Source organism: Sparus aurata, chromosome 12, assembly GCF_900880675.1.
Source record: "Sparus aurata chromosome 12, fSpaAur1.1, whole genome shotgun sequence".
In the NCBI taxonomy this organism is placed as follows: Eukaryota; Metazoa; Chordata; class Actinopteri; order Spariformes; family Sparidae; genus Sparus; species Sparus aurata.
This window is the reverse complement of record NC_044198.1, coordinates 14,048,450-14,064,740: the sequence shown is the minus strand read 5'-3', so window position 1 is coordinate 14,064,740 and position 16,291 is coordinate 14,048,450. Positions and strand designations below refer to the sequence as shown.

Sequence of the window (16,291 nt, the reverse complement as noted above, 5' to 3'; positions counted from 1 at the left end):
AAACGCAGAGAAAACAATATGGCTACTTGAATATATATGCAAAACTAGCACTTCCCATCATGGTGTCTAAATTTTGTGCACATTATTAAGTGTTTTTTCTTGTGTGCACCTCTCTCCTGCAGGTGAGTAGGATACTGTACAGCTTTGCCACAGCGTTTCGTCGGTCAGCGAAGAAGGCCTTGCTGTCATCCCAGCAGGCTGCTCCGCTCACCCCTGACAGTGACTTGTTTACCTTCACCGTCAGCCTGGAAATCAAGGAGGATGATGGAAAGGGTACTTTCAGGTGAGACATGCAATCACTCATTATATATTCAAATGTTAAGTACATAGAACTGTAATTTATGAAGATTACACAGTGGTATAAGTCATTAGAAATTAATGTGTAACATTTCCGGAAATTCTTTTGATACTTTCTTGCACACCATCTTTAACAGTCAAATCTAGCCAGTAATGTGTGTGTCTCGAGCAATGTATGACACACAGTAAATGAAACATGAAAATTATAAAAGTAAATGTGAAATGATAACAATATTACTAAAGAGGATATAAAGGAGACCACATTAGAAAAAGAGGGACTGAGGAGTCCTTCCTGTCTCACAGTTGACTCCAATTAATTGGCCACTTCTAATTAAGATCATACTCCTTTTAACATATTGATAAGAGTACAGCAAGCTCTTATGTTTGCTCTATTCAATCCATCATCCACCTTTTAGAATTTCTCATATTAATGAGTAATTTCTTTGCCTTAGATACTCATCTTATTTGGAAAAAACAGACAAAACAAAAAAAAAGCCTGTGATTAATTTTAGGCAGCACATATTTCCGCCTCATTAGCTTGTCCAAGCAAACAGCTCTCTCATAAAAACACACATTCAGTGTTATGTGTGTTTTATAAGATAGGGAAAGAATGCTCTGTAGAAATAGTTTAATATCCGTAAAATAAAATAGAAGTAGAATTTTGATATTTTTTCCTATTTTAATGGGGTGTAAACAAACCTGTTTATAGGCAGTCAGAGGACCTAGATACAATATGAAAGCATGACTGAGTCAAAGAGTCTAGTTAATTAAGTGGTTTCTGCTGAATTAAGACTGTACTCAAAAAGGAAGTTTTAGTGAGGCTTGAATGACAAGTTCCAAATGTTTGCATTAGATTTCAAGTTGATTAATCAATTTTTTTTTGTTGTTTTTACTGAAGAATCTTTGCACTCAAGGGTTTCCTCAGTGTTTCCTCAGGAATTTGTATCAGCGCAGTTTCAGAGAATGTTGATTACTGTTCCTGTCTCAAACGTCTGCTTTCAGGGCAGGAAAGAGAACCAGGACCAGAGAATGTTTGAAAATAGCTCTTAAGCATGCTTTTATTATGATAAATGGCTCCACTCTTTTTTTTTTAATTCCACTGTTCTCAGAAGCGTCTCTAGTTGCTTTAACTGTATGATTTAGTTTGTATCAAGAATAGAGACTGCAGGATTATTGTTTTAAGTTTCAGTCCAGACATAATCAAACAACCCGTGTTGTCAACCTGAGGCCAAATATTACCTTAAATGTCCTTAAAGCCACTGTTTTAATTTTTTGTAAAGGAGACATATAATGCTTATTTTCAATTTCAGAAATTTTATTTTGTGTTACTACTAGTGTAGGTTTACACGCTTTTAATGTTGAAACAACGCGTCAGTTTTCTCATACTGTCCAGTGCAGCAACCCTGTATTCTGTGTTCTCAGTCTGTGTTAAGAACTGTGTTTTTTGTTTTTCACACATTCAGCGCTGTAGCAAAAGACAAGGACAAGCAGAGCTTCAAACTGCGTGCAGGAATGGACAAGAAAATTGTCATTTATGTCCAGCAGACTTCCAACAAGGAACTGGCCATTGAGAGGTAAAATAAAAACACGAAAAATGTGTAGATACACTTACACACAAGTAATTTGCAACAACTAAGACAGCACATGTTTCTCGAAGGGTGATGAAAGCTAGAACTAGACATTTATATGAACAGGATCATGCAGCTAAAATTGAGTGAACATCTTTACATCCGTGTCTCAGCCCGTGTCAGGTTTTAAGTGTTCAGGCACAGTTTTAAGACGGTAATTGATGTGAGTCTGTCTCCGACACTCCTCATTTTCCATGGTTTGATAAATCTGTAGAAACGTAAACATTCCATCACCCTCTTGCAGACTTCCACTTTCACAGTGGTTTGTTATTGTTTGATGAACCCGAAGAAGGTAAGGATTAAAGCGCTGTGTTTAATATTCTCCATGTTCTGGTCTGTGTTAGAGGATCAGTTCAGGAAGCTATTTGCGGTAACATGTGATGGTTAACAACTGGTTTTACTCTATAGGGAGATTTATTGTTCCATGTCTGGTTCCCGCTCTTGCTCTGTTCTTTTTTCCCCTCCCCCTCTCCTTTTTGCCTTATGTAATCCTATTCATTTCACTTTTCTCTCTCTCTTGTATCTTTCTGTGTATGCGCACTCGTCTGTATGTGCATGTTTGTTTGCTTGAATGCATCTCTATCATGTGTGTCTCCTCTTCAGGTGTTTCGGTCTCCTGCTTAGCCCAGGGAAAAATGTGAAGAACAGCGACATGCACCTGCTAGACCTGGTAGGCGACTGTTTTTCATTTGTTTGTTTGTCGCTGTGTGTTTGTGTGCGGTGTGGCTAATTCCTTCCAACATTGTGCCCCTTCAGGAGTCAATGGGAAAGAGCTCAGACGGGAAGTCTTACATCATCACAGGAAGTTGGAACCCCAACACGCCTCAGTTTCAGGCTGTGAATGAGGAAACGCCCAAAGGTATCAGCCAAAAATCTGTCAAAAAGTCTAATAAAACAGAATTATCTTCAACAGTTACTCTTTTCTGGGTTCATGTTTAATTTCCCCCATGGTTATTTAATCACTCTTATCTTCACACCAATATTTGGCACATTTCCAAGCATAAAAATAACTTTCTCCACTGGTTACGTAAATCCAATAAATATAGCTGCGGAGGAGCAATTTTACGGTGAAATTATAGCTAGACTGAATAATGGGGGGGTCGAACGCTCGTCAACTTCAGTCCGGGGGGGAGAGACATGGATGGACGGACGGACGCTCATCGCCGTCAGCCGGGAGCTCCTAGCCGTCAACCGGGGAACGGACGGACAGACGCTCGTCACCGTCACGCGCGGAGTATAGCGGCGCTGACCTACCGGTATAGCGGCGTAGCGCCACTGTTCCACCGTCTGGGGAGAACCCTGCTTAGGCGGGAGGCAAAAATGCTTGGGCGCCGCGCCTAAGCCGTATAATGGCAGGGAAAACCCTGATATCAGTCACACACTATATATCGTCTTAGATTTAGGATATCGTTACATTGTTATATGGCATCAGTGTTTTCTTTTCCAGGCTTTAATGGCTGCATTACAGTAAAGTGATGTATTTTTCTGAACTTATCAGTCTGATATACTTCTTTTAATACTATATTCACTGATTATTACTCATCAAAAATCTTACCGTCTTAACATTTTGTGAATATTTTGAGGCATTTGGTAAAAGAATATATAATAATTGATTTTGACGCCAAGTCTTATCTTGTATAAATGCCATCAAGAAATATAGTGTATATCAGCGGTCCTCAATAGGCGGCCCCCGGGCCGCATCCGGCCTCCTATTTGTGGCCCTCGAACTGTTATTCCTTCACCATGGGTTTTGGTTGGGTCAGCACGTGTACACCGGGACTTGTCTCCATGCCAACGATACACATACAGCTGGGTCACTCACTGCTGTGATCGCAACTTTTAACTTTCACTTTCGTTTTCGGAGCAGTTCGAGTATTCACATTTCGCCGGTGGTAAGAGATTGAAAATGGCGTTTTCCAAGTAAACTGCAACAAAGTGGACAATGAGAATCAGCCACTCATAGAAATAGGAACTTTGCATTCATTCATCCTCCAACCAGGACAAAACCCACGGATCTGACGGTGCTGCAATAACACACACTTACGTTGTTTAATAGATATTATATTAGCAAGTCTCATCATGTATTTTAACAGGAAGTGTAACAGACGGGGAGTTTCTCCCGGCAAACACCCTTTTACTCACGGTGCCAAAATTTTTATCATCCTTGTTAAAACTCAACACCATTTAATCACAGAACAAATGACGTGAATTAACCCACAACCATCTTACATATCATCTTATTCACAAACACATTCATGAACCATAATTACACCAACACCAACAGAATACCCAAGAGTCATTGCGCCACAGTCCACAAGGGGCGTTACAATATGCCAGGAGAAACTGTGATGAAGATTTCCAATTTGAAATGGCGTTATGAGACGAAGCATAGGAATTTTGAAGAGACATTTCCTCAAAATTCAGAGATGAGCACAACACAAATAAATGCACTGAAATCGTCATATCAAGCTGCAAGCAGGATTCTTGTCACATCTATGTCACAATGAAATAAAATATTGCATGACTGAAGTGATGGACACAATGTTTGAATGCAAACAAAAAGAGGAAATATTCAACTATGTATTTTAATTTATGTTAAAATGGAAATTACATTTTATTTTAGTTCGTATTTTGTTGTTTAGAATGAAAAGGACATTTTGTTTTGAATATTACAGTATTATTGCATGTGGCCTGACCAACCTCAACACATGGACCTTTGAGTCATTGAAAAAAATCTTTGTGGCCCTTTAAGATTTGTATTTGAGTACCCCTGGTGTATATCATGACATAGCCTAAAAATATTAGTTATTATTATTATTAGTCTGGGGACATATTTCCCACACATGTCACAGTTCTTGGTTAAAAATCAATTTGTAATAAGGAATCACTCATCTGGGATTACTTTTAAGGCTTTTGTCTTTATTTTTCAAGATAAATTCATGTACATGACAACAGCAGTGGACCTGGTGATTACAGAGGTAGAGGAGCCAGTCCGTTTTCTGCTGGAGACGAGGGTGAGAGTGTGCTCCCCAAATGACCGGCTGTTCTGGCCCTTCAGCAAGCGGAACTACACTGAGACCTTCTACCTTAAACTACGACAGGTATGTGATGTGATGTAAAATGTATTAATACGCTTTCAAACTTAATTGAGCTGACTAAACGCTCAGTGTGCGTCAAAGTGTGCGATAAAAGAAAACGATTATAGAAAACGATGTTTCCATCACTTCCAACCGGAGCTGTGAATATTAAACTCTGGAACGAATGCAGATTGTATCCTTTCATGACAAAGACAAAAGTAAGATGTTAATGGATTTGTAATGTGTGAAGAAAATAAGATTTGGTTCCTGTTTCATCAGATGGAGCGCAAGGAGCGCAAGAGTCCTGCCTCGGACACACTTTATGAGGTGGTGAGTTTGGAAAGTGAAACTGAGAGAGAGAAAAGGAAGACCACAGCCAGTCCCGGTATCCTGTCCACCGGGCCTGGTAGCACAGTTCCCTCACCACCCGAGGATGACGAGGAGGAAGGTGATTGCATGCTGTCTATCATCACTTGATTATTTGTATTTTATGAAAGGCACAAACTAAATTCCTGATACAGCAAAGGGTATCATTTCTTTTACAGAAGCTTTATGAAAATGGTCTTTACAAACCATATAGAACCACAAAAAGTAGCCTTTCTTGCATAACCATATGAAAACCATTTTAAACTTGTTGTACTTGATCATGTAAAACAGACCCAGCTCACAAGATAATGTCAATTACAGCTTGTTTTAACTCTGGAACACTGAACCATTGTGGTGTCCTTGCTCAGGACTGACCTCATTCATAAACATGCACCTCCAGAGTACAAAAAATAAAAGTATTACTGCCAAGCAGCATCAAATTAAACACAGTTAAACAGCATATAACCCATCTGAATATGCTGCTGACTTTCATATATTCAAAGTTGCAGCCTTAAAATTCTACCCTGTGGGGCTGTACCAGATTTAGACTTGTGGTCCACAGGAGACATCCCGTGGGAGATCAGACACTGTGTTACAGAACTGTTTGTACTTTATTCCCACAAAATACTTAGCTAGCAGTGCTGTGTGTGTTTTTCTGTATCTTAGTGTGAATGTGAGGGATAGCAATGTGAACGAAAGCCAGGGCGTATAATAGAGTTACTTTTTCTATCTGCCTGTGTGTTAATCTTTGATCCACTGGGTACAGATTGGTCTCACTGTTTGGACTACATGTCCATTGATATCTACTCACCTGCTGTTGTGCATATTTAGATACCACAGTACATATACAGTAGGGTTCAAAAGAGACCGCTAATCAAGATAGTTCCATTTTGCATTTAGTTTGAATATATTACTTTCTTTGGAGAAAAGTTGAGTCTGAAAATGTGCATCGATGGAATATCTTTATATTTCATCTGTTCTGCTTTTGCTTTAGTGATAGCTTGCACCCGAGCTGGCATAAATTCCACTAGTTTGTGCAAAACCTGATGACCTGATCACGCTTAGATAAAACGGTTTGTTTAAAGCGTCATGGAGTCACATGCATTTAACCACTGCCCTTAAAAACCCTGAATCTATCCATGATTTGACACTGAGAAAGCCCCGCTTTGCTTAGAATAAGAATTTGACTTCTGATATGTTTAAATACTTTGAAAGTATCATTCAAATCATTTACTTAGAGAGTTGTAGTTCAAGTTTTCCGATGAAGCTCAGAATAAACAGATAAATGAACCACACCACTTACAATAAACATTCCATTAAACACCTTAAAACAAAATGTCCTCTCGTGAAGTAGGCAACATCTTGATACATCTGAAACATCTGACTCCATTTCTCTCTGTGTCCAGATAACGATGAGCCATTGCTCAGCGGGTCAGGTGACGTTTCCAAGGAGTGTGCAGAGAAGATCCTGGAGACATGGGGAGACTTGTTATCCAAGTGGTAAGGCTTTGTTCCCTTGTTAACTTTGTCCTTCCACTTTATTGCTGTAGCAATGAGTGCACAGTCAAATGCACCCAAATAAATCATTTGTGTGTGTGTGTGTGTGGGGTGTTGGCGGATGTACTAAAAGAGCAGCAGCATGGGTTCATGATAAGCAGCTTATTAAGATGGCTTCCCTCTTCCATTACTGCATTTGTTTTTAATCAAAATCTTGTGATGAACTGAATAAAAAACACTTTAATAAGCTGTAAGTTAAGCTCGGCACACATGCAAAAACATACTCACACATACACTCACACACTCCATGACATGCCTTTACTCTTTTGCATGTTTTTTAGGAGAGTAGTGATTTTGGTTGAATTTATATAATACAGTGATCCCACATTTTTTCAACAACATAAAAAGAATGGGCAAGTAAAGAAAGGAATCATAAGACCAGCTTGTCATAATGATAATAATACTAGTCTTTGTGCCTGTTATTGATGATTTTGTGTGTGTGTGTTAACGAGAGAGTGTGTGCTTTGACGTTGTGGGACGCGGTGCTCGAGGAGCACAGAGAGGCGAGTCACAGAAAGCCCTTTACAATCTCATGCCCCGAAGGACCAGGCCTGGCATTACTTATGTCATACACACACACACACACACACACACGCACACACACACACACACACACACACACACACATGCATGGACACACATGCATGGACACACGCATACACACAGTATAGTTTTTGTTTCCCTGCTTAGTCTCAAAAGTAAATGCCATATATTGCATAACCCGGTGCTTGGAACAAATAAACCAAACAAGCTTAAAAATAATATAGAGAGGGATGAATTAAGGAAGGAGGGTGGGTGAGAGAACCATCAGGGGTTTTGTGTCAGCTCCAGTCAGGTGATAGTTGGTAGGTAGGTACAGCTGTGCCTCCGAGTTGAACCTCACTCGCTCTACCTCTTATTCTCTCTCTGTCGCTTACCACTAGGCAGATGAATTCATTTTACCCTGCACACGGTTTAAATTACTCTCTGAGATGGAGTGTGTCCCCCAACAGCTTTTACATTTAAATGTGAGGATGAGCAAGGAAGGAAGGCATTCAAATTCGCTTTTGTTTATTTTTGCTGTAATATTCTATTGGCTTATTGTCTTCCATTGTCTATTGTTTTCCCACCCTGCTAAAAATAGTGCAACACGCATTTCCAAATATCAGTGGAAAAAAATAAAACTGGTAAAGAACTTCTGGGATAGATTCTGGGATTTTCTGTACAAAAATACAGCATATTTTACATTCTGAACCACTAACATATGAGTCATTGATCCTCTGAATCACATTTGGGAGGTACGTCTAGAACTTTAAAAGACCGCTATGCATGTAAATCCTAACACTTGAGGTATTAGGTGATATAACTCCTCAGCAGTCACAATCTTGGCTGTCTGTAGAGATGATGATGGTCCTTTTTTAGATGCAATATAGAGCCAGTAAAAAATATTGTTTTGGGTAGACATTGTAGGCAGGTGTGCACGGAAAGACTGCAGAAGCACAACCTGTGCATCAGGGGAGTTATCAGTGTGCCATACTTTTAAAGATTGACTGAATAAGTAACAATAAATAATGTTAAAAATAGGATATCTTTGATAAACTGCAACGCTCGACTCCTCTCTTCTCTCCTCTCAGGCATATGAACTTATCAGTGCGTCCCAGGCAACTGCCAGCTCTGGTGCGCAGCGGCATCCCTGAGGCTCTCCGTGGGGAGGTGTGGCAGCTCCTGGCAGGCTGTCATAACAATGACCACCAGGTAGAAGAGTACAGGACTCTTATTACGAAGGTAAGATTACACAAAAGTACTGTCTTTGTCAAGATTGTCAGGGCACACTAAATCCCCATGATCCGCTAATGTTGGTGGTGTCCTCCAACAAGGTGACTCATAGAAAAGCTCCCCTTATTTTAGGACGCATCAGAAAGCAAATACCAAATGATTTCCAAATCTTTGTCTGCAATGGTTTTGTCCTGACTGTTTTATACTTGGTTGTGCTTTGAACTCTTTAACCATAGCACATTTAGTTCAAACAGATATAATTTCTGTTTTGTTTATGGTTTGTTCCGGCCAAAGTGTTACTGTTATTGTTATTGTCCCTGGCAACAGTTCTTTGAAAGTACACCTCCAAGGCCACCGATGGCCCTGTCTCATGAGTTTGTCATGTGCTTCCAACTTGTGATGGTAACCACTGCTGCCCTGTTGATCGTGCCAGCTGATAACTTTTTGCTTTAGGCTTTCTTCCTCAGGAAGACATTTGCTGTTTGTTGATTGTTCTGTTAAAATGAACAATCCTCTGATAACTCAGTCGTGTTTAACCTGTATTTAGTTAAAAAAACAAAGAAGGAAAATGTCTATCTAACCACTTGAAACTTACATGAGGTGCAACAGTTCACAAAAATACCAAGTGAGGCATGAATTGAGATCAGGTTTATATTCTAATCGTTATGTGACCTTGGACCTAGGCCAGAAGTTGTCTTCATTCAGCTACTTACAGTGGTTGGACTGTGATATGAAATGACACTAATTACTTCCTAATTACTAATTGCACTGCCATCTAGCAGTGTGGTTGCAGATTGCAAAGATTTGAACACCTCTGGCCTAACTTTCTACTATGGTGGCTGCTAAAAGAAGACCCTCTCTTGAACCGGTTTGTCCCTTCTGGGCTACGGTATAAACATGATATGATAACATGTTTGACTTGGTGGATGGGGACATATACCCTCTGTAGATATCAAAGGCTCATTCTAAGCTACTGGAAACACAGTGATTATTGTCTTCAGGTGATTTAACACATATTAAGATAGTTATGTTTTAATTATTATTCATCATTATTAATATATTATATTACGTATCTGCCAATAGATTCCACTAAATCCTCCCAAATCCTACACACTGCACCTTTTTTTCTTTTTGGCAAACGGTTTGTTATAGCCGCTTTGCCTTGTCATTGCCTCCTCCTGTGTGCCTCCTTGCTGCGGACCTTAAGTTGAGTTTCACATGTAACAGAATCACAGTGTGCATGTGTAGGTCTGTCTGTGTGGCCATGTGTGTAAGCATCATAGGTGGCTTAGCCCTGCTGTAGATGGTTAGCCCCCCTCTGCGCACTGAGAACAGTGTATTAGTTTGTCTTTTTTTTTTTTTCTCTGCCGCAGCTCTGTCCACTCCTCTTACATAAAGGCAACATCCCCGGGCAGCAAACTGGGTCCCAGGTGGTGACAAGATGTTGGTCTTGCCCTTTCCTCCCCTTTGCTCTCCTCTCCCACCCCCTTTTTCTTCACCCTCCCTTTCTCTTTTGCTCTTTTCCTATCTCTGCCTTTGCACTTTTACTTTGTTTTGCCTTACATCCCTGGCATGTCATGATACAGGTCTTACACCAAAAATATCGTAGAAACCCCACTGTTATTCTGTTGAAATGAGTGGTATGAATGGAATCTCAACTTTCATTCCGATAACAATAACAGCAGATCACAATGCCACTGTATTGATAGCCATTGGACAAAAAGTTGGATTGGAATTTAGTGCAGAAGCAGTAAAGCATTCCAGGTTTCTGCGTCAGCCAAGAAACACAGAGAAAAAGTGTGCAGAACACGTGCAGCTATATCTGACTCTGACAGACCATTTACGTTTTTTTATTTAGTCTCAAAAGAACAAGACTGGAGAAAGTGGCCAAGAACAGTTTAAGGAGAAAAAAAAACAATAAATAGCTATTTCACACAAAGAGCTGTGCATACACAGCGCAGTAGATTGTTTGAAATAAGCTAGGTAGACACAAAAGATCTTGTTAATGAAATGGCTCTAAAATGTTGCCAAAAGTATTGAAATGTTTTGCATAATGTTTGTTTTGGTATATAATATGTATTAATTATGACCGTTTTCCGTTCACATCAGATGTTGGTATTGTAACTAGAACTCATTAGAAGTTATTGGCTCATTGACCAATTCCTTCTTTATCTTTTCAGCCCCTGCTTTAAATGTTGCACATACAGCTCCTAATTAGTTTTGTGTGCTTTCTGTATTCAGTCTGTGTACATTTGTGTATCTCTTTGTGCTGTATTGCACTGTATGCACATCATGTCCTAGCTGGTGGCCTCTTATGTACCCTAACCCTGTGAACTTGGTGTTCAATCATGTATGTGAATGCAATGCAGTGATGGAAATGGAGACAAGGTTGTAGGTCTGAGCCATTTAACCGTTTCTCTCCCTATGGAGCCCTAATTAATCCCCCAATACGAGGGTCCCTTCTGCCAAGTACTAGAAGTACCAGTCTAACACCGAGTGCTGACTAATTAAGACTCCATCAGTAACCGCAAAATTAATCAGGCTGTTGTAGCCATGGCCCACATTTTGCATGAGCTCCGTAAATTGTAGTGAGTAGAAGTTAGTCACGGACACAGTTACTAAATCTGGCAAACAAATAATCTTTTCGGCAGCCCACTGATCCAGTGCCAGCTGATTTTAATCAGGAGATTGTTACCAAAGTGGTGTGATTTATTGGCAAGCAAGACCGGGGCAGTAACACTGTGACCATATATCATCATAATAGGCAATACTTGTTCCAGTAAAGTGTTGCTTAACCTTCTCAAAAATAAACACAGTTTGTGAATATAATTTTCATTTCATGTTTTAAGTTGTACTTTCAAAGTTACAAATACAATAATATTGAAATTTGGATATTGTAGTGTTTTTAAAATTGCGTTTCAAAAATTCTTTGCATCGTAGACTGTTTTTATATCAACACTGTTTTTGTTGTAGATAGTTCTGAGGTGAAAGGGGGTAAATAAAAAAAGACACAGGTAATAACAGTCACATTTTTGTATTTTAACAAGTACACAAGTGGACATGATTGGCTGATTATCTTGTGTACACATAACCAGGGCTGTGAGGGTTACTTTGAAAATGTAGTCAGTAATGTAATCCAAGTGCTACAATATTAAAGTAATATAACATGATCACTTTCTGTTACTTGATAATTACTCACCCAAGAACATATGCAAATAAAAATAAAGAAATAGAATAAATATCAATAGGATGATTTTTGTTCATTCTTAAAACAAGTGTGTATTCTGTACAAATACACACTTGTGTATTTGGTTTCTCATTCGAGGCCAGAATGATGTGTGATCTGCTTAAAGTGTTGAGTTTCCATGTGCAAAGTTAAAGATTCATATATGGTTCTGTATGTGTTAGTGATCTAATAATACTATGAGTAATGTTAGTGATTAGTCACCATTTTTTCTGTAACTTTTTTCTTTCTTTCTATTAAATGGCGCGTAGTAAATGTTAAAGCTAGGATTGCTCAGTTATTTTAGAAACCTTTTTTGTTATATTTGTAGAAAAAGATCTTTACATCCCGACAGCAATCAATCAATCAAATGCTCTGACAAAATATTTGCAGGCTTCTAATGAAATGATTGGACAGCCCACGTGCCTGTCTGCCCACATGCCTGTCTGCCCACATGCCTGTCTGCCCACATGCCTGTCTGCCCACATGCCTGTCTGCCCACATGCCTGTCCGTCCACATGCCTGTCCGTCCACATGCCTGTCCACACGCGCTCATTTTGAATGACCACATGGAGTCTTCCGCAAGGCTCTTCCAGCTCAGCGTGGATATATTGCTAAAGCTCTTAGCGAGCTAGAGGCACAGGAATGCCAGAGAAATTTCACCGGGGATTTCTCAGTACTAACATGCTCGCTTGATAGCAGAGAACACTTATAATATAATTAGGTGTTTTCATACATGTGAGTGAGACATGAGGTAGCTGGATATAGTTGGTGCTGACTAAGAATTATTGAGCCACAGTGTGAGCAAAGCAGTTGTTAAGCAGCTAACCAGGTTAGCACAAAGCACACAGCGGTAGCAAATTGCAGTTACTGCTGGGTTGGATAGCCTTTTTGGACTGAGGCCTGTTAATGACAACTTTTATGCTTGTGTTTATATGATTATGGTATTAAACAGGGTTGTTTATTTAAACAGACTAATAAAGCTAAGAGCGCTTGTTGAACGAAGCACATTAGCCACTCACACACATCTTTTAGCTGGCTAGTGAGAGCTTCTGGGAAAACGGTGTGATCATTCAGTGCGTCTTGGTTGTAAATCTTTCATATTTAGCTTGCTCTTGTCGGCTTCCACAATATTACCAACCCCAGCTTTAACAGGTCTGGTGGTTTGCCCTACTCAAGCTCAAAAATGTGGTTATGAACAGCTTTGGAACATTTACTATTACACTCAATAGAGTAAATTGTTGAGAGTATTAACCATAGCATACTGGTAAAATTGTGTGAACCAGAACTACGTGTGGTTGATGGTGGGGTTGTATAATATCGTGTTAGTCTGTGATGTTCAACGATGTTTCATCTGAGGGGGACAGAAGGTCGATGTATATGAGCATACATACACACACGGACGTCTACTCAGAACCGCTGCGGCAGCCTCCCGTGAAGAGCAAAATCAACGCTCGTAACTGTCTGTCTCTGTGTGACCCACTTAATGACCTGTCTGCCTGCCTCCCTGTCTACCTGTCTGTCTTTATAATCATTCGTATTTGTGTCTGCCTGACTAACTTCTACCTCGACCTGTTTGTGCTCCTGTCACCTTGAGTGTCTTCTTGCCTCTCTCTGTCTTGCCTGCTCATTTGTGTTTTATCACACTGTCTGCTCGCCTCTTTCTCACTCCTCTGCCGCTGTCGCATCGGCCTAATCTTTCTGCTTCTTTATTTTTTGGCACAACTGTACGTTTTCCTGTCTCTCTGTTCCATAGGTTAGTGTGTGCATTGCTGTTCTGACTTCTGCTGGGCAGAATTGAAATTACTTTACTTTGAAGCCAGTTTTTCTCTTAAAATTATACACAATGAATGCCGGAAGGTTCAGACGGTCATATGGATGATTTCTGTAGTCATTTTTGCAGTTGAACAGGTTTATTTATTTCTGTAGAGTCTTGTGTTGTTGTTCTACAATAAAACATTTGTATCTGTCTGTGACTAATGTAACACATCACCACCTTGCCTGATAATGTACTGCTATTGTAAGCTCCAGGCTCTTTGTCAAGAGATAACCATGATAAATTACCTGACATAGAAGATAGTGTCTCAGCTATCCAGTTCTTGGGTTTTTAAAATTTCTTTTCCATTCCCAGCAGGCATTTGTCTGATTAATAAAAACCTTCAGATAGGACATCAGCTGATGAGTTCTTTTTATGTTTTTGTTCTATCACCTTGAGAAAATAAGTTAATAAGCAGGCACAGTGTGACTGCCTCGTTTTGTATTTATATAAGAACAGTAGAGAATTATCAGGATTATGAGCCACCAGCTGGATGATGATGGGTGGTGGGTATTTATAGTAATCATTTGGAGTTGGCCAGGATGGTGGTTGCAATTAGCAATCTAATTCTTTTAATAGTCATGAGCTGAGTTTATCAACAGAATGTCTGTTTTAGCTTTGGTGATTTAATTAATTGTTGTTTTTTTGAGTGTAAATAGTCAACCTTTCAACTCCCCCCTCCATCCTAGCCTTTTCCTGTGATATTACTGGTGGCACTGCTGTTGCAAAGACGGCATTAGCAGAAGCTACCAGCCTGGCTCCTGTCCCAGGGCAAAAACAACTGTAAAAAAATTAATTTGAAGAATTTGAAAATAATTTCCTTCTCTGTTTTTGATGCGCAATGGCAGCACACTCTCTTTGTGAATTAATCCATTATTGAAAAAAAAAAAAAAAAAGAATAGCATTGTGAAAGTGAGGTTTATAGGGAACCAATCTATACATGGGTGGTGTCGTTTTTGTACAGCCATTACACTTTGCAATTAATATTTAATACAGAATGAGTCAGAGCAAAAAAGTTGTTTATTGCCTGTTTAAGTAAAAAAACAAACCAAAAAAATTGCTTGGGTCTTGAAGATGAAGCATCTTTGATATTAAGCATTATTGTATTCCACCCATAGGTCGATTATTTCAGTCGGCGTTCTCCTCCCCTTCCGCAGTCAAAAACCCTGTTTATGTGGAAGCAACCTACAAGCTGAAAATAAAAAGTTACCTAAACCTGTTCACTACCGGTAAAAATGTACCTGTCCCTGTGCAGTGATTTAGCTATTTTAATACAGGTCTTGCCTCCCCACAAGCATATATTCCAACAAAACATGTTCCTCCTGACACAATTTTGTAGGGGCACCGTTGCTGCATCCTGGGCTTCCTGCAGTCCAGGACAATTGTCACTGGTTTAGAGAAATGGAAGCAAACCTGAGTGTTTTTTCCTTCTAAGGCAGAATGATAGTGGCTGCAGCAAGTCTCAAGTCTCTGGCTATGCAAGACTAATTCCACCCTAACAATAACAGCTTTGTTAGTCAAGAGCTATCATAATGTCAACCAGTTATTCATTAGTTTGATTTTGATGTGATAATTACTGTAATCATTAGCTTTACAGACAGTGTTGTCAGGCGTTTAGGCCCATTGTGTTGTTTCCTGGTGAGTGTCAGCAACTTCAGAGGCTGACAAGCTGTGACAAAGCACAAGTTAAAGAGCTAACAGGACTAAGTTGTGCTCAGTTTGGCAAGGGGGTGACAGAACATCACGCTTTTGCTTCTCCCGCCTTTCTCCCAGCTCCATTTTCTTGTAGTTGTTTTTTGTTCTCGCCATATCACATTTCTTTCTCTCCTCCACCTCTTCCTCCTCTCCTCTTTGATGAGCTCTGTCCCTCCTTTGAATCCCTTCTTCCTCCTTTTCTCCTATTCCTCTCCTTCTTCCAACCTCTTTCGTCGTACTGTCATCTATTTTTAGCTCCTCGTGTGGTGGGCAGAGGAGGTGCGTGAAAGCATGGGAGTGTGTCTGGATTGCGGGGGAGAAAGGTGCAGGCTGGTGTGTGTGTGGTGTGTGTGTGTGCGTGAGTGTGTGTGTGTGTGTGCGGCTGTGTGGGTATGTTTGGGTCTCCATCACGCCACACCAAATTTCCCTGCACGAGACAAACTCTGCAGTCTTCAGAAAGTCATTAGGAAGAAGATGTAAACCATGCAGCACTGAACCTGACAGCGATTACATCCCACTGATGTTTCTAATATTAGCGCAGCCTTCTGGGTAATTAAATGCAATCATCACATCATATGAATCTAAAAATAACTCGGTTGGTAATTATTCTAGCACAGACTGTTTGCAGGAGGGATTGAAGGGGGATTTGCTAGAGCTAACCTGCTAAAGAATATAAAATAAAATGTGTTAAACTGAGCCATAACCAGTCCTTGTAGAGCTTTGCAATGTTAAGCTGGCTGTTAATGATTGCCCTGAGGGATTTAAAAAAAAAATGTCTAGTGAGGTCATGCTACATGATAGAGCTGAGTGTGTCAAATCAACTTTAAGTGGAGGCATTGCATCTGCTGATACATGCAAAATCAGGTGCAGGTGCATA

The 16,291-nt window shown here is 39.9% G+C and overlaps 1 protein-coding gene across 4 annotated transcripts in view; it reads left to right on the top strand.

Annotated features, from left to right (window-relative positions):
* Positions 1-16,291, top strand: part of rabgap1 (RAB GTPase activating protein 1) — a 75,225-nt gene that overhangs the window by 19,850 nt on the left and 39,084 nt on the right. For all 4 annotated transcript variants that reach the window (XM_030434799.1, XM_030434798.1, XM_030434797.1 and 1 more), the window contains 8 exons: positions 123-283; positions 1,761-1,871; positions 2,529-2,595; positions 2,682-2,784; positions 4,857-5,026; positions 5,282-5,450; positions 6,775-6,868; positions 8,539-8,689. In XM_030434799.1, the coding sequence (XP_030290659.1) occupies positions 123-283; positions 1,761-1,871; positions 2,529-2,595; positions 2,682-2,784; positions 4,857-5,026; positions 5,282-5,450; positions 6,775-6,868; positions 8,539-8,689 (1,026 nt within the window). The remainder of the gene's footprint in view (positions 1-122; positions 284-1,760; positions 1,872-2,528; positions 2,596-2,681; positions 2,785-4,856; positions 5,027-5,281; positions 5,451-6,774; positions 6,869-8,538; positions 8,690-16,291) is intronic.